Source organism: Carassius gibelio, chromosome B18, assembly GCF_023724105.1.
Source record: "Carassius gibelio isolate Cgi1373 ecotype wild population from Czech Republic chromosome B18, carGib1.2-hapl.c, whole genome shotgun sequence".
Classification (NCBI taxonomy): domain Eukaryota; kingdom Metazoa; phylum Chordata; class Actinopteri; order Cypriniformes; family Cyprinidae; genus Carassius; species Carassius gibelio.
Genome location: NC_068413.1, coordinates 18,253,589 through 18,276,936, shown reverse-complemented (window position 1 = coordinate 18,276,936; position 23,348 = coordinate 18,253,589). Strand labels below are relative to the sequence as shown.

Below are 23,348 nucleotides of genomic sequence, written 5' to 3'. Positions count from 1 at the left end.
AATTCATCTTCTGTATGGTGTCTGTTTTAATCTACTTGCCAATAATATGGTTACAGTTAAACCACTGATGATTTCTTTCATACTTTTCAGTGTATTTTATTTGGCAGTTAAAGGTGCTGTAGGGAACTTTTGTAAAAAAATATTTTTTTTACATATTTATTAAACCTGTCATTATGTCCTGACATTAAAATATGAGACAGATAATCTGTGAAAAAATCAAGCTCCTCTGGCTCCTCCCAGTGTCCTATTGCCATTTGCAAAATACATCCGCTCCCGGTAAAAAACAACCAATCAGAGCTGCGGTCCGTAACTTTGTTCGTGTTCAAAATTTAGAAAAATGTACATAATAAGCGAGTAAACCATGAATCCATTTTCCAAACCGTGTTTTTGGCTTGTCCTGAATCACTAGGGTACACCTATAATAAGTGTTTATATTCGGACTATTTTAGATTGCTTCGGGGATACCGCGGCGGAGTAACTCAGTACCTTTGTGATTCTTCATAGACATAAACAGAGAGAAGTAGTTCCGGCTACGATGTTCTTCCGCAAGACGCAAGCAGTTTTGTTTATTAACCGATAGAGCGTCAAAAGTTCCCTACCGCAGCTTTAATGGGATGGTCACAAGCCTCCCAGTTTTCATCCAAAATATCTTAAATTGTGTTCCGAAGACGAACAAAGCTTTTATGGGTTTGGAACGACATGCTGATTAATGACATCATTTAAATTCTGGGGTGGAGTACCCCTTTAAGACATATTTTCCCCCTGGCTTTTTACAATCCTTTATTCATTGTGTTTTTTATTCTTTGTCAAGCTCTTTGGTCAACCTCGGTTGTGTTTAAACGTGCTCTATAAATAATCGTTGTTTTTTTCACTGAATTTGGTGCAATGTATTCTTTGATTTTCTGTCAGTAAAGGATACTGCTGTACTGATGTCTATAATTTGACTAAAACAAGACTTACCTTCTTGAACAGTCTGGACCGTTCATGTGATGCCTTCTCCAATTATGGCTCTGATTTATAAAAACAGCTGGTTCGTGGTTTGCACCATCCATTTGAATGAACCAAAAGTTCACCGCACACTATGTCTGCTGTATTATGCTGCTGAGACCAAACATCGGTCATATTATGGGCTGTAAGCAATGAGGCCTTGCAGTCTGGCAGCACACTTAGGCACATAAAAACACTCTCTGCTGCCAGGCACTGCTCCAGATGTTCCTGCTCTGAGTAATGAATCTGACTCAAACCGAAAGGCAGCTCCTTCTACTTCAGATCGAAACAATAAGAAGAAAGCAGAAAGTGAACATGAGGCCATCATATGATGCGCATGCATGTAGCCTCATGTTTCTCTCTCTCTCTGTAAACAGAGCGCGCTCACGCAGTCATGTAGATCAGTCGCCCTCTTCAGGCGATGTGAGGCATTGCTACAGATATTCTGCTCATCACTTCACAATCACTGCTGCTCAGACAAATATTTAACATCTCAGCATGCTCAAATAGAATTTCCTATTTGAAAGATTAATCTCAAAATTAAATAGATTCATTAAAAAAAATAGCTGATCTATTCTTCTAGTTTTTTTTTCTGCTTGCAAATTAACTAGTGCTTTTTGGTGCATTTGTTAAACTAAGGTCTTATTAGCATTACTTATGAAATTAAACTGTCATCTAAAAACAAGATGCATATTTTTGTTTATTAAATTCTTACTGTAAGAAGATCACAAAATATCCAGTGGTGATTTTATATATATATATATATATATATATATATATATATATATATATATATATATATATATATATATATATATATCACCATATATTTCTTAAGTTCCCGATAGAAAACAAAACAATAAGCAGAAAAGATTCATTAATTATAAATACTCGAGGTCAAGTAAAAATGATTGAATCACACAGAAATGCAGAAAATTACAGAAACTCTTATCAGCTCTGCAGTGTGAGAGCTGGATATTTCAGTTCAGTCCGAAGATGATTGTTATGTAATGCTGTATTTACATGCGTTTATGTGTTTTTATTTATATGTGTTCATGTTGGGTGTCAGGAATGAGGATGAAGATATAAAATAGCTCCCTGTCCTTCCAGTCTCTTAAGCACGAGAGCCTCTTGATTGAGATCGTGGTAGGAATTCTGAAACAACAACGATATTCGGTGAAGCAGCGCAACGTGACATAAAGTACCATATTTTTCGGACTATAAGTCGCACCTGAGTATAAATCGCATCTGTCAAAAAATACGTCATGATGAGGAAAAAAAACATATATAAGTCGCATTTATTTAGAACAAAGCACCAAGAGAAAACATTACCGTCTCCAGCCACGAGAGGGCGCTCTATGTCTTCAGTGTAGCAGCACTGAGCAGAATAGAGCGCCCTCTCGTGGCTGGAGACGGTAATGTTTTCTCTTGGTTCATTTCTCTCGGTTCATGTCAAATTCATTTTGATAAATAAGTCGCACCTTACTATAAGTCCCAGGACCAGCCAAACTATGAAAAAAGTGCGACTTATAGTTCGTAAAATACGGTATACAGCAACATGAGAATCAAAGAATCACCTTCATGGATTTCATTGTGTCCTTTCCGTAATAGTGGATGGGCTGTTTCTGGTTCCTGGACTCTGGGTATCCGAATCCAGCCACGTGCACGACGTCACAGTAGTTTAGAGCCACAAACACAGCCAGAATGCCAGTGGTGGGATGGACAGGTTTCTGACGGAGAAACAGAGAAAACGTGCAAATCAGGAAAAGTGTGTTTAATAGTGTTAGCCTCCTGCAGGGGGCGGATGAAGACAGCTTCAACTCTACTGTGAAAGAATAAAAACCCCATGAAATCTTATCTTTTAGTTCAATCATCTATAGCAGATTTTATTGCTTATTTGCTATACAAATGTCTAATCAAATAATCTCCCTTCCTTTTGTCCCACTCAAAATAAGCCTGTAGTGTAACACAACCTATTGGCTATAAAGAAAAAACAACATCCCGCACAAGCTTTAATAGGAAATATGTCAACGTAAGCCATCAAATATTGCTTTTAAACGATTTTATGAGGTTTTAAACTTTGTAAAAACGTTTAAAACACACGTACGCTGCCATCAAAACCGCTTCAAATGTATTCTCAGTAAATTATTGCCAGACATCAACTTTTAAGTTGAAAACTTTCCACTTACAGTAGTAAAAGAAGGTAATGCATCTTGGTTTTTCCAGCCCTGACTGCTTTAGTTGCGTCAATCTCTCTCTCTCGTTCCAAGTCATTAGCTTTTCCGCATTGCTCCATGATTTCCACAGCTACTGATCTGTGCGCTCCCACACAAAACACGCTCATACATCTCAGCCTCAGCCTCGCTTCAACAACACGGTCTCCATTTCATCATGTCCATCATTAGAACATGTACTGTATATATAAACACTGTTTGAGAGGAGCTTGAGTGTCGAAATACTTTTGTGCCATTAAAAAAAATGAAATAATAATCATGCCCACAACTTTAGACAGACACATAGATACATGTATTGATGTATTACTACTAATACTACCATTAAACTCAAGCTGTGTTATTGATATACTATTATAATTGATATAATTATTGTTCACTTATTGTTCAATTATTGTATCTAGTTTCAGTTTACATTTTGTTAATTTTGTTTTGTGGCTTCATCATTCATTCAATTTTTGTTATTTTAGTAATTAAAGACCTAAAACAATTCAAATAAATTGAGAAGTGATGCCTTCGGCGACTAGTGGAAAGAAAAGTTTTAGAGTTGGGTGAGGAGGAAGTACAATGCACTTTGAGCTTGTTCTTGTGTTTCCTGGCTGTTACTGGCACGGACCAGAAATACAGTAAACAGACACATTTCTAATCGTGATTCTCTGTGTGTTTATCAGGACACATGTGGACTCTGATTCAGACAAACCTCTTGGCTCTCTCTGACAAACATCAGAATCCAACATTAGCACATGTGAGTGAAAACGGGCTTTGCTCAGCGAAACGTTTGCCAGCTGGGTTGAGATTTTATTAAAAACAGCATTGTTTATGGTTTAAGTCGATCTGTAAGAATGATAATCTGACCTTCACTACTGTAAGGCAAACGGAAAGCAAAGGCATAGGATACTGTTCAAACGTTTACAGCCATTATTTAGTGTAAAGACACACTCAGTTGATCAAAAGTGACAGCATAATGTTACAAAAGATTTCTATTTCAGATAGGTGCTGTTCTTTTGAGCTTTCTATTCGTCAAAGAATCCTGAGAAGTAAAATGTATCATAGCTTTCACAAAAATATTTAACATAGCTTGTTAGCAAATCAGTGTGTTTTCATGATTTCTGAAGATCATGTGACACTGAAGACTGGAGGAATGATACTGAAAATACAGCGGAGCATCACAGAAATAAATTACACTTTAACACAGATTCACACAGAAAACAGCTATTTAAAACGTTTGAAACCCCAAAACATTTGCATGGAATCTCTCTGATAAAAATGTATTTTCTTTCACTGACAACTGGAAGATTTGCAGTCAGAAACTAATAATGCAAATACAATATTTTACTGTATTTTTTTATGCTTTTATATGTCTTGAATCCATATATAATGCATTAAAATGCAGCAACTCATCAGGTTTTAAACAAAGTCTCAATACAAACATTTCATAACTATCAAATACCTAAATAGCACTACATACTGTATGCATGTCTGAAATGATACCAAACGTAATCATATTATTTGAATCATCTGTTCTGCCAAAGTAAGAGTGTGTCCCGTTCCCGGAATCCGAATCCCGGCCGTGTGCAGATCTCACCTGTTGTCTGCTCGGTTGCAGGGGAATCTGAAGCAGCTTGCTGGCTGTCAGGCGAAGGAAATATGGGTCCAGGACACGGATCTGACTGCCCCGGCCAAGCCAGATCTGGGGCGGAGGCTTCCAGAAACCCTTTCGGATCTAAATCAAGCACATTGCCTCATGACTACTGGGAAACCAGGTGCATGCTGGGACATGAGGAGAAGAAGTGAGACAGACTGACCCTCTTCTCATCATACAGGATCTCTTTGAGCCAGCGGAGGTCCTGCTGCTTGAAAGGAACCAGGACCAGCAGGGTGTCTGGGTCATTGTGGACATCGGGGTTATAGGAGGCAGATTCAGGATAAAACAGACGGAGCGTGGTCTTGTTCCCCACGTCCTCCTCGTAGCCTCTCACCGGCGCATCATTCAGCCTGACACAGAAAGATATGGGAGCACTGCATCATAAACTGATAAGCTAGAAATGTAATTTTCTGTAAAGTTGCTTTTCTGTGAAAAACTTGAACTGAACAGTGCATAATGAAGTTCAAGGTCGAATCCGATCTGGAGAGTCAGAATCAGCATCGCTTTCTTCCTGTATCGTATTTCTTGAACGAAATCCAGTACTTGTATCTTTCTGATTGTTGGTGCCAATTACAAAGATCTTACCGGTTTCATGCTTTCTCATAAAACATGATGTGCATTTCATAGCATTGTGTGTGTGTGTGTGTGTGTGTGTGTGGGCATGTTTTTGTATCATATCAGGACACAACTCTGTATAATGACATGGGTATGACACAGGTATTACAAGGAGAGGGTGACTTATGAGGACATAACCCATGTCCCCATTTCTCAAAACACTTATAAATCATACAGAATGAGATTTTTTGAGAAAGTAAAAATGCACAAAGTTTCCTGTGAGGGTTAGGGTTAGGTGTAGGGTTGGTGAAGGACGATAGAATATACAGTTTCTACAGAATAAAAACCATTACGCCTATGGGATGTCCCCACTTTTCACAAAAACAAACATGTGTGTGTGTGTGTGTGTGTGTGTTTGGATGTTCATAACTGGGAAAAGCCACCCTTTAAGCATTATTTTAATGAGTTACTATTACAGAAATATTATACTTAAAAATAATATACTGACCTGTGCACTGACTGTGATGTTTAAAGTCACTTAACTGCGTGCTATTTAAAATTAAACGAAAATGTATTTTATGGCCCACTTAAGTAGGACTTCAGCATGTCTTTAAATGTAATTTAATATTTACTTGTATTTTCTTTGAAATGTGGTTAAAGTTACTGCTGAATGTGTTTTAAAACACATATTTCAAATACAAAATAGGATTTTGTCATTTGTTTTTGATAGAGTTGATAAAAACGGCCTCATATTTTGTATCAAAATCTGTATTTTTGTAGTTTTCAATATTTTTTCAATATTGATCATTTAATAGTTGTTGAAATGCTAAAACGTGTCAATTTTAACTTCCAAATAGGTGTCCATTGAGTTTAGTAGTGTCATGGGTTTTCATACCATTGCATGACTGTGAGAGACATAAGATATTATTATATTTATGATTAACAAGCAAATTAATAATAAGTTAGAAACTAGCTGCAATTAATAAAGGTGCCATCAGCTGTCTTCTTAAGAATGACTTGTTTGTCATTGAGTGTTGCTGATGCAAAGTTCACCCTTCGTTTCCAAACACCAAGTCACTAAATTAGGATAAATTTGCAAACTTTTAATCATTAAACTGCAATCAGATAACCAAAAGAGTTACAATTATCCCTGTTCTGCACAGTTTCATTGACGTCATGGACTTGGCGTGAGACACTAAAAGCACATCCTTATCAGCGAACTCCCACATTATAACTTATTTTTTAAAAGGAGTGAGTCTGTGCGGGAAACACCACCCTTTTTCTCACAAATGAGATGGAGAGGAGCTGGTGTTCTGCTCAAATCTCTGCCTAATGGCGACTTCGAGGCATCAGGATTTGTAACTCAACACCAAATGTCAAGCGGCTCGGCTCTCCTCCCCCGCCGCGATTAGAGGACGAGAGAAACACACTCGGACGAATTTGTTAGAGGCTTAGAAAAAATAACATGCCATTTGTTCATTCCAAGGCTATAAAGCGGCTTGAGAAACGGTAGCCAAGCAGAGCTTTCATTCAGGAGGTATTGTTAAGCGAGGCTGTTATATCCCACTCAACAGACGTACAATAAAACAAGAATGCAAAATGCAAGCCAGTCTTTCACGCTGTACATAGAAAGAAAAAAAAAATATTCAGTGGACAATGGCCAATAAGAGACGGACAGCAGAAATTGACTAAAAAGCTCCAACTAAAACATCTGAAGTTGTGCAATGTAGCCAATCATGTTGATTTCTGGAAGGCAATGGCCAATCAGAAGCAATTAAGTTATAATCCACTCATGCTGTGCTGAAATTGCATGCTCACGAATCCTCTAATTTTAACACACGAAGTGTAGACACTGAAAGATTCATCGTGCATATATTCATTGTGTTATAACAAAGCTTTTGAGATCGCGATTAACTGAGATTTCAGCTTTTACTTTCAGGTACTGAAATTAACTCTTTATCTGACAAATACTGAGGTCCCTTTATCCAGTTTGGATGAGTTTCATTGTAATTGGTCAAGGACCCTAATTATTTTAATGACTAGTAGCTTATGATTTCATTGTAATGCTGAAATTCAGACAAGTAATGCGTTTGCATTTACATTATTTTATGAAATCACTTACGTCAGCCACTGAATACTATGGGCCTAAAAAAATGCGTTGCTTTCTTTTGGGTATATCTTTATTATACAGTATATGTACATCTATAGATGTAATATTTTCTTCATTCTGTTTATTTTTATTTATATACTTTCGTTTAACTTTTTTTTGATTTTCCATGTTGGGGAATGGCTGCACTTTATTCATTATTAAATGGATTTGTTATGTTATTATATTAAAGATATTATAAGCTAGATGCAGCCTTTTCTGAGGTTTGCATCCAATGTTCTTGACTTTTATGCATGATAAATTTGTTTATGAATAAAGATTGATCTGTTGAAAGCAGTTATTTTGAGTTAGATGCCAAATGCTCTCCTCCTTTTATATTTTACATTGAAGGGGTGAATACAACATATTTGCCCACCATCAACAATAGTTGCCGCACATTCAAATACGATTTTCAAGAAAACAAAAACAAAAAACTGCTAAAAATAAATGCAGAACATGTTCACATCGCTATTAACATTCAGAAACCATTCAGAAAAATGTGTGCACAAATGGGTGAAACGCTAATTAAAGACTGTGTAACAGAAACACTGAAAGGTCAAACAGAGGTGGAGGTTTTATTTACCTGATCACCACGTCGTATTTGTTAATGATCTCCCCCAGTGAACTGTTTTTTATGGAAAAGCCGTTTCCAATGACTGCACACGTCCTGCATTCTAAGCTGCTGACACACAGAGCACTTTCCATGAGTGCGGTACACAAAAGTGTGTTTTGTAGTGAAATCAGGTGCTAAAGTTCAGAAAATGTGGCTTGCCAACCTAAATATTATAGAAGCGATTTCATTTTATATGCATTTTCTATTCAATTACACATCTGCACTATGTCTAGACACAACTTAAAGGAATAATTCACCCAAAGATAATTTGCCTCAAGCCATCCAAGATCTGGATGAGTTTGTTTCTTCATCAGATTTGTAGAAATGTAGCATTGCATCAGTGTCTCATCAATGGATGTGAATGGGTGCCATCAGAATGGGAGTCCAACAGCTGATAAAAACATCACAATAATCCACAGCACTCCAGACAACAGGAGATTTTTGTGGCGTTATTATGGATTATGGACTGGTGTTTTGGCTGGAAGCAACCGATTAAAATTTAAATGTCTTAATGATGGATTTGTTTCTTATAACAGTCCCTCCAGAAATTTGAAGGATTTGCGGGCAAAAATCCTTGATTTCGCGGCACGTTTTCTTAAAAAATGTGAAGGAATATGCGGGATATTTTTGCAATTTTATTCGATGAAATTGCACGCACTTGCGAAAACTGCGGTTTGATGAAAAAGAGAAAAAAAGGTGATTCCCCCAACACCTTTTTCTCACTAGGCTACTACCTTAAAGAGTGATTGCTTATTACTTCCTATGATAAGCGAGCACACTAAATCACAGAATATTTAAGTTGCAATCTCTTACTGCAACGTAAATTATTTTACATACTACTAATATAATTACAACTGTAGGTTTTTGGTACCGTTCTGTAACAACTGTAACTGTAAAGTTGCATCAACTTCTGAATGAAACTACAACAGTGTTAGTAGCCTAGTGAGAAGGGGGTGTTGGGGGAATCACCTTTTTTTCACTATTTCATCTAACCGCAGTTTTCGCAAGTTCTCGCAATATAATTTGGCTCCACTGTCATGTAACAAATCGGGAAACTGCTTCGCGCGTTCTTTTGCGCTTATTTTTGTTGGCAAATAAGAATGATTTGCGCGCTTCAAGTTTCACCCTGGTTTCACCGTGGGGTTTGCAGATGATGTTCACGTCACGTAATTACATCACTTCATAAGGTTCCCAGGCAATAGGGGAAAATGGCGCTTTACTTGTGTGAAGGAAACGCAACATTTTTCAACTTTCTGCTAATATATATGTGAGTTTTTTGCAACGAAAATACAGGGATTATGAAATCATTTGAAAAAATGCGACCCGCATAAATATGTATGAAATCAAGCGATCGCATAATCGCGTTTTTCTGGAGGGACTGTCATAAACACACAGCTATTCTCTACACAGTATGTTAACTGATGGACTGGAGGGGTGTGGATTATTGTGATGTTTTTATCAGCTGTTTGGACTCTCATTTCGACGGCACCCATTCACTGCTGAGCATCCATTGATGAGCAAGTAATGAGATGCTAAATTTCCCCAAATCTGAAACTCATCTACACCTTGGATGACCTTAGGGTGTGTGGATTTTTAGCAAATAGTTATTACTTTATCAACAGACATTAAACAAACTATTAATAGAGAAACCTGAACAAATGAAAAAGTACAAATTAAAATTAATTGGCAACTGGAAATTGAGTAACAACACTTGCATATTTAGTCACTATTAGCCGTTCTCCTTTCAGTGGTTATTATATTAAGCAAGATAGTATTGAACACGAGCAAGAGCATTACTGTAATTAATGTGTAATGTGTGCAGTAATTCACTCCACACCGCAACAAAGTCATAAGCAACTGAAGCAAACAACCATATTTTAGGAATGGGTTTCTACAAGCTTATGGCAGCTTGAGTTCAGAGTTTAGATACTTGCGAAAGCAGCTCGGCCGTACTTCACCTCTCAATGTTTGCTGGCATTGTGTAGCTGGAAGTCACTGCCAAGACCTTCAGAAGCAGGAGCTCTGCAGAGACAAAGAAGAAAGCATCTGAACAAAGTGCACCATTATGAATGTATCAACATCAATGGATTGCATGCAGCACCATGAGCATAGTTAGAACAGACTAATTCTTTATAAACGTGGACTGAATGGTTTCGGGGGCATGTGAGATTTCAGCAACAAGATTTATGTGATCATGTGCTCAAGTCAGATTTAACATAAGCATTAGCTCAATGACTCTGCAGTAGATTTAACTATTGTATTAAAGTAAAGATTATAAAGATTATAAGATGTACATACCGCTGCCTTTAATACCGTAGGGCAGAGCTTCAGATGACAGATGTTCCCGCCAGAAGAAATCCTCCAGCTTTAGAAAGAGCTCAGTCTTTCGGCTCACGCTGTGTCAGTGAAACAAAACACAGACTCACATACAAACTACTAGACATTGACTTAATCACAGACTTCTAATCTTAAATTCATTATAAAAAAAAAAATAGAAAATATTAATTGTGTGAAAATTACATTTATTCTCAGTTTTATATATATATATATATATATATATATATATATATATATATATATATATATATCCAAACATTTATTTAATTTGTAATTTATCTGTGTGAGTGTGTGTGTGTGTGTGTGTGTGTGTGTGTGTGTGTGTGTGTGTGTGTGCGCGCGCGTATGCATATGTATTAACAGTATTCTTAATATTATCATCATATAATAATATGATAATAATTAATTATTCACATTATATACATATATTACTGACCATTTATTTAAAACAATTATGAAAATAAATTTTATTTTTAATAAAATAAATTAATAATAAATAAAATAAATATTTTTAATAATCCTATTTTCTGTATGTATTCATGGAAATTGTATTTACATTTTATATTAATATGATGATATTCCATTAATGGCAATACAAATGTCTATCTGTGTTTTATAAATCTAAAATGTGTTTTTTTAATGAAATGTAAATATTTTGTAATGATATACACTATTGATCAAAACTCTGGGATCTGTTTTTTTTATTTAATTTTTTTTAATAACAGTATTAGCATTTGTTCTTTCTTTCTTTCTTTCTTTGAAAGAGATTAACACTTGTATTCAGCAAGTGTTACGTTAATAAAAAAATGATATTAAAGACTTGAATTGTTAGAAAATATTTATATTTTAAATAAGTGATGTTCTTGTATTCAACATGAAAATTCTGACAAAAAATAAAAAAAAAAAATATTACAGGTTCCAGTAGACATCAGAATAATAATTTAAGCCTATTACAATGATTCCTAAAAGATCATGTAACACCAAAAGGATGGAGTTAATAATGCACAGAAATAAAATATATTTAAAAGCACATTAAAATAGAAACGTACTATTTTGAATTGTAATAATATTTCGCAATATTATTATTTTTTCTGTATTTTTGATCAAATAAATACAAAAGCCTTGATGAGCATAAGACACACACACACACACACACACACACACATGAAAACAATGACAGAATTGTGCTGTGATGACACACATATTACACGCAGCACTCGTTTAGCTGTGTTGTCTTTGTGTAATGCTCAAAAGCTTGAGAAGCACATGTTAGGGTTAACCCAGCTAGTCTGGCACAACAGCACAGCCAGAATCATCACACATGGATGTGTTGGTTTTACAGTGCTCCCACCGACCGAGAGCCAGAGGAGGGTCCGTTTTCATTAAGTGCCCTGTTATTCTCTGGCTACACCAGCTGCAGGAGAAATCCTGATGGCTCTTAAGAGCTGATGTTAGGAAAAAAGCTGTGCATTTTCACCATTTCTGTGCCTGTATTCTGTGACAGAGTAAACCATTTTGAATACATCGCCCCAGACTGTTGGCCAAGTGATAACGGCTAAAACCTTTTAAGTTGATCTGAGCACATGCAAGTTTTTGAGTAAAAAAAAAAACAAAACAAAAAAACATTATTTGTGGATTATTTTGTCAATGTTGACTAATAAACTGAGGTGCAAAAACACCTCAGGGACGATCAGAAAATCATTCAATATCACGGACATCTATAGTGTTCAGAACACTGTTTCCGTATTTGCATGTGTGTACTGTGTATATTTATTAGCCTCTGTACATATAAATACACAATGCATGTATATATTTCAGAAAAATATGTTAGGTTTATTTATGAAATATATTTGTATTCAATATATATTATATGAATATGAATATATACTTGTAAATATTTTCAAAATATATACTGTATGGGTGTAATTATATATATATATATATATATATATATATATATATATATATATATATATATATATACATAATAAATACACAAACCTCTCTACTGTAAAAGTTACACTTGGATGAAAATTGATCATGTATTTGTTGCAGACTTCAGGTGGAAAAGAAAAATAATAGGATGTGTGTGCGTGTGAGTGTGTGTGTTAATATTTTATTGATTTGCACTCAGGATGTTTTAAAGCCTTCATTTTTTTGTGTGTGTTTGTTAAACTTTGGATCAGGTATACAGATTTTATTAAAAACATATTTTAAATAAATCCATTTTACAATTCCAGTCAAGGTTTGACTTTTTATAAACATTTAGCCTCACTAAATGGAGTCAATCTTTTTGTTTGTTTAGATTGCATTTCTAAAAATAAGTCATCAAGTTTTGAACCACTCATATTAAGGAAATAATTTTTATAAAAAATAAATAAATAAATAAAATAGTGTTATTCTTATTCTATGCCCCACAGAAACAAAAAAATAAAATAAAATCATTCAGGTTTGGAACAACATGAGAGGGAGTAAATGAATCTGAATTTTTCAAATTTTCAAGCTTGGTAAGCTACAGTTTCCCCAAAACAGGTTAAACATGTTAATATGAGGTCACATACTTTAATTTGAGATCCTCCCATTTCCTCTGCAAGTGAAAGTTGTGACATAGAGAAACAGTGGGCTGAGGGGACTTTCCGCTGCGTCCATTGCTTGAAGAAAATTAGAAATCAGTAGTTAGCATAAGTACACCTTGAAAGCTTTTGTATGTCTCAACCTGAGAAGAACAAAAACAATAATAACCAATGAAAACGTTATGTATTTAATACACTGGAGTTGACGGCACTAACCTCTCAAAGTAGAACTGGGAGCAATAGTAACAGATGAAGAAGAGCACAACTGGGAGAAGTGTTAAAAACCATGCTAAAAGAGAACAAGAAACAGAGAAAGACAGCTTTTATTAAAACTTACAACCAGGTGAAGAGAATCTTCGGTTATCTTCACATTTCACACCTCTAATAATTTAACAATTAATCCTGGGTATTCGTAATCTGACATTTAACACTCATTTTAGGTTAGTGTTCATATTTACATATTTGCAGTGTCATTGATTGGATTATATACTGTACATACATAAGAGCTTTAGAGTTCTGTAGAAGTTTGGTTCTGAAATGCAGAAGCAGTGTTAACCCCCTTGGAAGGTATATTTGGTAGAAGACAACTGAGCGTCTGTGACAGTGGAATTTGTAGTTGTAGAGAATAGCCACACATGTGCAACAGTAAATTTGAAGTCACAGACAAAAGTTGCAAACTTGTAGATTTTTTTCTCTCTCTTGAATATGGTGCAAAACACATTCACACTGCTCCATCAAAAAATGTGAAGTCACAGACAATTTTTGTACATCCGCAAATCAGTATGTGAATTCTTGCAATGAGATTTGCTTGCTTGTAGAATGTTTTCTTACATATATATTTATTTTTTTACTTGGATCCTTTTTCTAGCACACTGCTGCTGTGTGTGTGTGTGTGTGTGTGTGTGCACTTGGATGGGTTAAACGCAGAGCACCAATTCAAAGCATGGGTTGGAATTGGGAAGTCGTGGCCTAGTGGTTAGAGAGATTGATTCCTTACCCAAGGGTTGTGGGTTTGAATCCCAGGCTGGCAATACCACGACTTAGGTGCCCTTGAGCAAGGCATCGAACCCCAAACTGCTCCCCGGGCGCCACAGCATAAATGGCTGCCCACTGCTCTGGGTGTGTGCTCACAGTGTGTGTTCACTGCTCTGTATGTGTGCACTTTGGATGGGTTAAATGCAGAGCACAAATTCTGAGTATGGGTCACCATACTTGGCTGAATGTCATGTCACCTTTTTTTCACATTGCCATACTTGGCAAATGTCACGACTTTCACTTTTTAATTTTTTATATCAGAGAATATTATAATTCTTTGCTGCCTCTTTACTAACCCAGAGGAATGGGACTAGACATGTGCCGACATTCGGTAATGTGATATATCATGGTAATGAATATGCACAATATTGTTATCATGGGCACTTCTAAATACTGTGAATAATTATATATATTACAAATTATTCAGAATAAGGGTACTTTTACCATCAAATGGTCAAAATGCACAACACCTGCTTGAAACAAGCACGCATTAGAAGCACATGAGGAACACGTGAGAGACGTGATGAATGAAAGCACATTCACTGTCTGACAGCAGATGACGCTAAACTGCAGAAAATGCAGTCCTTACCCTGGAAACCCAAGAAATAAAGCAGCTGCACTACTTTCTATTATGTGTTAAAATACCCATTCAGATTTGTGGATTTGCTATGTTGTTCATCACAGTGCCAAATATTTAGATTTAATATGCTATTTATTTTGACACTTTTTTACATTTTAATCTGGACTAAAACATGCCCTAGATATTATTTGAAAGTGTTTGGATTTTTTAGTGTTCATTCACACTTTACATTAGGGCTTCATTAGTTAACATTAATTAATTAATTAGTTAATTCTCCTGAACATAAAACACGTTATTAAAATCAAAAGCTGCAACTGTGTCATGTAATGAGCTAACATGAACTAAGAGTTGTATTTTTTAACAAAGATTAATAACTTCGCAAATTTACCTGTTTCTCATTATAAATGCTAATGCATTCACTAAACACTGGTTCACACGGCAGGATAACTAGGCCGATTTTAGCCCCGATTCACCCCTTCCGACAATCTTAGGATGCTCCGATTATCGTAAAATAATCTGATCAAATATTCCTGCTGTGTGTGGTGTGTTAAGACTGCTCTCCTCTGCTCGGAAGAATGTTGGGACCGCTCCGATCTCACATCGGGGATATCCAACATGTTGGATTTATTTGGCCCGATTTCTTCTCGTGTGTGGTGTCCCCCGGGGACAAACAAACATGCAGCCTGTGGACTGTGGCATGTAGCCAATCAGAAAGCGAGGTGACGAGGCGGTGAGGAAGTACCGGGAAACAAAATCAAAACAGCTGGTGTACTGTATATAATATAACAAATACAAATAAAGTCAATGGGCATAACTACATCCACAACTGCAGTCCACCAGAGTACATGGAAACGAATATATGAACGTTTATTTCGACGGTTATTAATCTGTGTAGTACGTAACAACATTTCTATGAGATAAAACAACAACTTATCTCCATATTATGATATAGCAAGTATAGTCCATGCTCGCGTTGTCTCCACCTCTTTGACCATCGCCCTTTCTTGTTTTTCTTCTGTTTTTTTTTTTTTTTTCGTTAAAAACAAAGCACAAACTATGGCCACTGCATCTTCTTTGTCCGCCATGATTGTTTACTCTAAAGTCACGTTTAATCTCGAGGGATTTTGCGAGATTTCCCGTCTGACCTGGGAATGCTCGGGAGTCAAATCGGTTCGTGTGTGATGTGTTAATATTGCCGTGTGGCTGCACACCACACACGGAACGACCAAAACTGTAAGACCGGTGATTTTTTATCGCCGTGTGTGGGGTCTCTCAGGTTTGGAAAATCGGGCGACAATTTTAAAATCGTCCCGTGTGAACCAGGCCTAAGGTTAACTAATTAGACCAATGTGAATCATCTGCCATTTCATACAGTCGATTGATGACTAATATGAGGCAGAGCAACAACTTACTGCATGATTTAGCCTTGAGAATATCCCTACAATTCAAGATATGGGGCAAAATGCTTCATGTTTGAAATTTTGTCACATATTTACATCACATAGTTAAGAAATATCACACGAGCTGTAGGCTAAGTGCAATATCAAATGAGTGAAAATGTGATACTCATCTTATACAACAGTTCATTAAGAAGTTAATATTGTGTTATTTTAGACACAATGTTGTCTGTTTTGCTCAATTTTGCAAACCAAAATATAAAGACAAATCAGAACTGTTTATCCCCGAACAACCCACAGTGGCATTTCATTTTTTAATCCACACTTTAAACTATTTGGTGAACCATTTGACATGTTGAACCATTGGCTGATGACATGAAAGTACAGCGAGAGCAGATCAAAAGCACAAGGAGTCATCTGCTCTTTAAGCTTTTGTGGTTTTTGATGCCACACACCAATCGGTCTGATGGTGATGATCCACTTCAAGTCAAACAAGCCTAATGCTTCAATGAACCATTCATATAGAATCATTTACTTCACTCCTGCATGAATCAGCCATTTGAACAAATCAAACGAATTAATAAATGACTCGATGACTTACAGTAATCATTAAGTCATTACCATCACCTTCTGCCAGTTTTAGTTTATTATTTAGAGTATCATTTCATTAAATTATTTCATATTTACATAGTACTAATTATAAAATTAAGTAAATAAATTATTAAAGTTATAGTTAATTCAACCGAAAATGACAATTACTGTGTCATCATTAACTCACATTGTCCAAAAAATTATATGTAATACATTTTATCAAACTAAATATTTCTTGCTGAACCTACTTTTTGTTATCTCTGTTTGATGCTTTGCACAACAATGATCTTTTCAGAGCGATTTCCCCAAATTTGATGTGTGATTAATTTACCAGCGATTAACTTACCAGCCCTAATTATAATGTATTTTAATTGTTGTTATGATTATTCATGAAATGATACAACATATTATAAGGGTTTTTATAATGCATTATGCATTCATTATAATGCCTTAAGAATATTCTTGTCATGATTCTGCCCTCGTGTCCTTGATTTTTCTGTAGTCTTGAGGCAGGATCATGACAGGCCCATGTTTTGTGTGCAAGCACATGTTCTTGTCTTTGGGCCATGTGCTGGTGTTGTCTCGTTTCCTTGCCCCGCCCCCTTGTTATCCTTGTTCTGTCATTATTGTTTTACCTGTGTCACCTGTTATGTTATCATTAGTCTCCCTATTTCAATCCCCTTGTGTTTGCTGTCTAGTGCGGATCATTGTTACACTTTGAAAAAAACGTTGTGAGACCTGTGGATTGTTTTTATTTTCCCCTTTTGTCATTTAATAAACCCTGTGTATAGTGCATTCTGTCTGTGCTGAGTTCCTCCCCGCACCCCAGTCGTGACAGAATTAACTGCCAAAGAAAGAACTCAGCAGACAGGATGTCCTCCGAACCTCAGCGACAACTGGAGTTCCATAAGCAATGCTGGTTGTCATCCACCACTGACAAGAGGAGGGTCAGCCTTCCATTCTCGTCCCAGGTTGAGTGGGTCCTGAGAAACTATGCCCGACTATGGGAGAGTTTCTCCCAGGAGGAGCCGCAGGTTTCTCCCTCGAGGTCCCCACCTTCTGCCAAGCTGCCAGTGATCTCAGAGGGTCGTGTCCTGGCCGTTGCAACACTGGGGGATCAGGCTCATCCCTCCCCGAATCCTGAGGCACCTTCTACACCAATCAGTCTCTGCAAGAAGCGAGGGAAACGGTTCTCGTGGGAGTCTGCCTCGGAATCCTCTGCATCAGAGTCAACCCTGCCTGAGACTGAACTTCCCTAACCAGTCACAGATCCGGCTATTCCCTCTGCACCGTGACCAAGGAGAAAGAGGAGGAAGAAGGGTTCTTTCGGTCCTCCATCCCTGTCTCCCCCTGAGTCTGCGATGCCTCTCCAACCCACCGCTGTAACTGAGAGCGCTGTTCCTGAGCATGCTGCTTTAAGCGCGGTTCCAGAGGTTGCTGCAGAGGAGGCTGTTCTGAAGACTGCGGTGGAAAGTGTTGTTCCTGAGATTACCTCAGTAAAGGAGGTTTCTGAACCAGCAACAGAGAGAACTGTGTCTGAGTCTGCAGTCGTGAGTGCTGAGGAGAGAGCCGCGGCCAACTCGGCTGCTGAAGCGGTGTTGCTGTCTGTTTCAGCTCGTCAAGAGATGCCTGTTGTCATTGCTGCCAAGACCCTGTCAGAATATTTGTCACGCCTAGTCAAGATCCTAGAAGTCCCTGGAAGCCGCTCCTTAAAGGAGGGGTTCTGTCATGATTCTGCCCTTATGTCCTTGATTTTTCTCTAGTCTTGAGGCAGGATCATGACAGGCCCGTGTTTTGTGTGCAAGCACATGTTCTTGTCTTTGGGCCATGTGCTTGTGTTGTCTCGTTTCCTTGCCCCGCCCCCTTGTTATCCTTGTTCTGTCATTATTGTTTTACCTGTGTCACCTGTTATGTTATCATTAGTCTCCCTATTTCAATCCCCTTATGTTTGCTGTCTAGTGCAGTTCATTGTTACACTTTGAAAAAACGTTGCGAGACCTGTGGATTGTTTTTCTGTAGTGTGAGTTCCTGAGTGAAGAGTATTTTGTTTATTGTTTGTTTCTAGTCTAAGTCTTGTTAAGTAATTTGTCTATTCCCTAGCCGTTGTTTTCCCCCTCGTGGGTTTTGTTTTCCCCTTTTGTCATTTAATAAACCCTGTGTGTAGTGCATTCTGTCTGCGCCTGAGTTCATCCCCGCACCCCAATCGTGACAACTCTTATAATGTTTTATAAATATGGGCTTCATAGAAAGTGTTACCGAATGTGTTTGTTTGTTTTTTTTTCTCTCTCTCTCTTTCTTGTGCTTGCAGGTTCATTCTGCGAATCAATCTGAGGATTCAATCTGGTGTGCTGGATGTGAGGGGTCCAGAGTGATTTTGCCAGCCCTTTTGCTCACTCTGGATAAGTACAGTTCATGAATAGACGGGAGGGTTGTACCGATGATTCTCTCAGAATTCTGGACTACTCTCTGTAGTCTTCTGAGGTCAGATTTAGAAACTGAGCTGAACCAGACAGTTACTGAAGTGCAGAGGATGGATTCAATGATGGTGGAGTAGAACTGTTTCAGCAGCTCCTGTGGCAGGTTAAACTTCCTCAGCTGTCAAAGGAAGTACAACCTCTGCTGGGCCTTTTTCACAATGGAGTCAATGTGAATATCCCAATTCAGGTCATGAGAGATTCACATTTACTCTTTTGTGAAAAATGCCCAGCAGAGGTTGTACTTTAGAATCAAACCTGGTGCCACGTATCATGAACCGGTCTTTGAACTTCCATTAATTCACCACACAGACTTTCACACTACACAGTACACCCTGAACTATATTTCCCATGATCCACTGCACCAATCACAAGTTCACCTGAGAACAATCACACATTAGAATTCTCACACACTGTCGAGTATTGTTCTGCACATATCCCTGCCCTAGCGATAGTTGCGATATGTAAGCATTACCGTGTTAGTTTCTAGTTGTCATAGTCTTGTTTAAGTTCCTTATTTTCATAGTCTTGTCTATGTTTCTAAATTTAATAGTCTTGTTTCAGTTCCTTGTTTTCATGGTCTTGTCTATGTCTCTAGTTGTCATAGTTTAGTCTTTTTCTTGTTTTGCGGTGTTTTGACACTTTTGCTATGGATACTGGATTACCCCTCTTGCTTAGCCCTCTGGCTATTGTTCGCTCATTGAAGACCCATGCTTGCCCTAGGAATATTCTTTGACTTGCTCTCTTTATCACTTCAGTAACTGTCTGGTTCAGCTCAGTTTCTAAATCTGACCTCAGAAGACTGTTTGCCAGTGTTTGATCCATTCCTGTTACAACCACGTCTCGGTGTAATAAAAGCTTGCACATGGATCCGCACATCTCACGACTCATCAGCCCCGTTACACCACCAAATGCCATTCAAAGTCACAGATCAGAAGCAATTCAGAGAAGAGGGTGCAAAGAAAAAGCATCAGCCTGAATCTCTGCAAAACTGAGCTTGTCAGTTTTGCCAAAATTACTGAAATTTAACACAACACAATTTTTTTACTGTATTTTATTTCTGTAAAGCTTGTTTTGAGGGGACTGTGAGGATGCCCTTTTCAGTTAGTGCATGCTCGAGGTCAAGACTTGTCATTTGTATTTGTAAAAAAAGAAAATGTTCAACAATTAAAAAGAATATTATCAGGAAAAATGTTAACAAGTTATCGCGTTTTTTTATGGGGTTGGGGTAGTAAACAAATGGTTTACAGTGCTGTGTTGCTATTGGATTGTTTCATACAGGTAAAAAATGTAAATAAACTGAGCATGATAATACATCCATGTACTGAACAATTTACAGCAATCTCTTTACAGTGTAGTTTAGGTTCTTATCAGTTGGCACCTGAACAAGCAGGAAGAAAAATAAAATAATAAAAATGTTTGCGAGCTGCGGGCAACTTCCAGACCTGACAGCAGCAAATACCAATAAAGGCACATTTTCTCCTAAATTTACAAAATTTCTCACTGTTATACTGTACATTTGTTAATAATTTACATATATTCAATATATTCAATCATCTCATATGACACACTCTAATAATAATCTATTTAATAAAGGATTAAATATAAATATAAATATAAATATTTTAGAAAGTTTCTTTGTGAAGTGAAGCAGGAAGGGGCAAACTTGTTAATGGAGGACCACTGTCCTGAAGTTTAGCTTTAACCCTGATCAAACACACCTCTACCATCTAACTACCAGGATTATTAAAATGCTACAGATTTTTTAGGGTTGGAGCTAAATTCGTTTAATATTTTAACTATAAACAAATGTACAGTATAACAGTAAGTGATGTCAGAAAACCAAAGAAAGAAAACATACCTTGGTTTCCGCTATATGCTTCGGAAGATTCTAGCAGCTCACCAAAGGTTTTTTTTTGTGTTTGTTTTTTTTTTTTTTTTTGCTTATAGGAACTGTTCTGATTGGCCAAAAAACTCTGCAAGAATTCACATACTGATTTGCTGATGTACAAAATTTGTCCATGACTTGAATGTGTTATGCACCATATTAACTGCAGCAATAGTAGCGAAACATGTAAGCGTACGAGTTCCTCGAGCTGTGATTCGTAGAATAGGACGTGTGCACCTGCAGTGAAGGATTCGAGAAGGTGAAACTATTGTGGTGTGTTTGTGGAAGAGGAAAAAAAAATCTACAAGTTTGCAACTTTTGTCTGTGACTTCAAATTTACTGTTGCACATGTGTGGCTATTCTCTACAACTACAAATTCCACTGTCACAGACGCTCAGATGTTTTGCGCCAAAAATAGCTTCATATAACACTGTCCTGACCAAAGGTGCTTCTGAAATGATTGAGGATGCTCTAGTAAAATGCAAATGTAATATGTGAGCAGTGCTGTTTTGTACCGTAACTGATTTCATGTAATCCTTATTATGTAATCAGATTCCAAAAATAAAGTACTTGTAATTAGATATCACAATTTAAAATACTCCTAATTGGATTAGTTATTTTCTATTGCTCACATGATTACATTTTAACACAATACCAATAAATTATTATAATTTGATTTTTCCTCATTTTTACCATTTATATACAAACAGAAATCCGTCCAGTTTCTCCTGTCCATTGCTATGGTTGTCCCAATATCAATCACTGCAATTTTGAAAATGAACTCCACATTTCTCAACCAAGCTCTCGATTACATGTTCTGTTATAATATAATCACTAAAGTTTGTGACATCATGTCTTCACACTGTTTGTTGTTTAGACGATTCATGAATCATGAGTCAAAAAAAATAAATCTGGATTTTTGAACAGCGAATGAATTTGACTTGAACTTGAACACGAATGAAGATCAGAAAGTTCAAGATATCCAGACCAGTGCGTGTCTGTGATTGTCTACAGAGCTCAATGCCCTGAAAACACAATTCTAAAAAGAAACTTCTGAGGTTCTCCACAGAGCACAAATATCCTATTATTAAAGTTTCATCTGAAGCTGCCCGTTTGAGGATTTTTTTTTCCATTGCATTAGAAAATAGATGTGGTATAAGAGTGAGAGTAGAGTCTCGGATGTGTGACATTTGGCAGTTCTGACACGATGATATCGCAGTCATTTAATTTATTTATACTGCACATATAAATCACACATTTAAAAAAAAAATAATCACGAATAATATAATCTAACATTAAACTTTTCAAATAAACTTTCATATTGAATTAATTTCACATTAAATCTTTAAATAATATAGAAACAACATACAGTATATTTTAAATATATTTTTTTATGAATGAAGGCCAGTGTAACTAAAACCAATACTACTGATATCTCTATGAAATTGTTTTCATTTTCCTAATATTTACATTTATTAGACTTAAAAAAACTAAATCAATCTCCACAGAAATCCATTATAATAAATGTCATATTTTGCCTGTACCCTTCAGCAAGTAGGAAATATACAGAAATTGAATACATTTATCAAACACTAAATTCTAAATTAAATATAGATTAATCTTAAAAATCTACAAAGGTTAATGATTTTGTCTTTTTTAACATTAAAAGACATCACAGTAGCTGGTTATTAGGTTATTTGGCTGCTATTACTTTAAGAGCTTAAACATGACGTGGATCTGACATGTATTGTATTTTCTCACGACTCTATCCCTTTACTGGCGAGCTTCAAGTCTTAGTCTCTACTCAGGAGCTGACAAGTTGAATCAGGTGTGTTAGATAAGGAAGACAGCTTTGAAAATCCCTCCATGTTCTTTAATGTAACTCGTTTATAACAATGCATGCACAGTTTTAAGGCGCTTTAATCACCTTTTGGGTACCTTCATGGCTTAACAGATAACATAACTAAGATATTGCATGCTTATAGTTTTATTTATTTTTTATTTTTTTATTTCTTTATCGTGTGGTCAATTGAAGAGCATGTGCGATGATCACAGTATAACGGCTGTCAGGACAGGAAAATGAGTTTTTACTGACACATGGCCTGGCAGCATCTCATCTGACCACAGTTTACTGATGTTCTACTGAAGTTTACTTGTCACCTGTAACTTTTCTGCATTTATTTGACTAGCGTCTGGTGCTGAGCTGAAGTTAAAGAGTGTGTTTGAAAAGTTTCCAGTCCGATGCGGTTGTAAAGATGTTTCACATTTAAAAAATGCAATTCTTGTCAAGAAGCAG

General features: G+C 36.7%; 1 protein-coding gene across 4 annotated transcripts in view; it reads right to left on the bottom strand.

The window, feature by feature from the left end:
• Positions 1-1,847: 1,847 nt before the first annotated feature.
• LOC127977525 (CMP-N-acetylneuraminate-beta-galactosamide-alpha-2,3-sialyltransferase 4) overlaps positions 1,848-23,348 on the bottom strand; it is a 44,242-nt gene continuing 22,741 nt past the window's right edge. For 3 of the 4 annotated variants that reach the window (XM_052582427.1, XM_052582425.1, XM_052582426.1), the window contains exons 3-11: positions 13,304-13,376; positions 13,076-13,165; positions 10,476-10,573; positions 10,136-10,199; positions 8,148-8,246; positions 5,024-5,213; positions 4,804-4,941; positions 2,565-2,717; positions 1,848-2,142 (exon numbers count right to left, since the gene is read on the bottom strand). In XM_052582427.1, coding sequence (XP_052438387.1) covers positions 2,053-2,142; positions 2,565-2,717; positions 4,804-4,941; positions 5,024-5,213; positions 8,148-8,246; positions 10,136-10,199; positions 10,476-10,573; positions 13,076-13,165; positions 13,304-13,376 — 995 coding nt within the window. In that variant the 3' untranslated portion in view covers positions 1,848-2,052. The remainder of the gene's footprint in view (positions 2,143-2,564; positions 2,718-4,803; positions 4,942-5,023; positions 5,214-8,147; positions 8,247-10,135; positions 10,200-10,475; positions 10,574-13,075; positions 13,166-13,303; positions 13,377-23,348) is intronic. The other variant, XM_052582428.1, reaches the window with a different exon arrangement.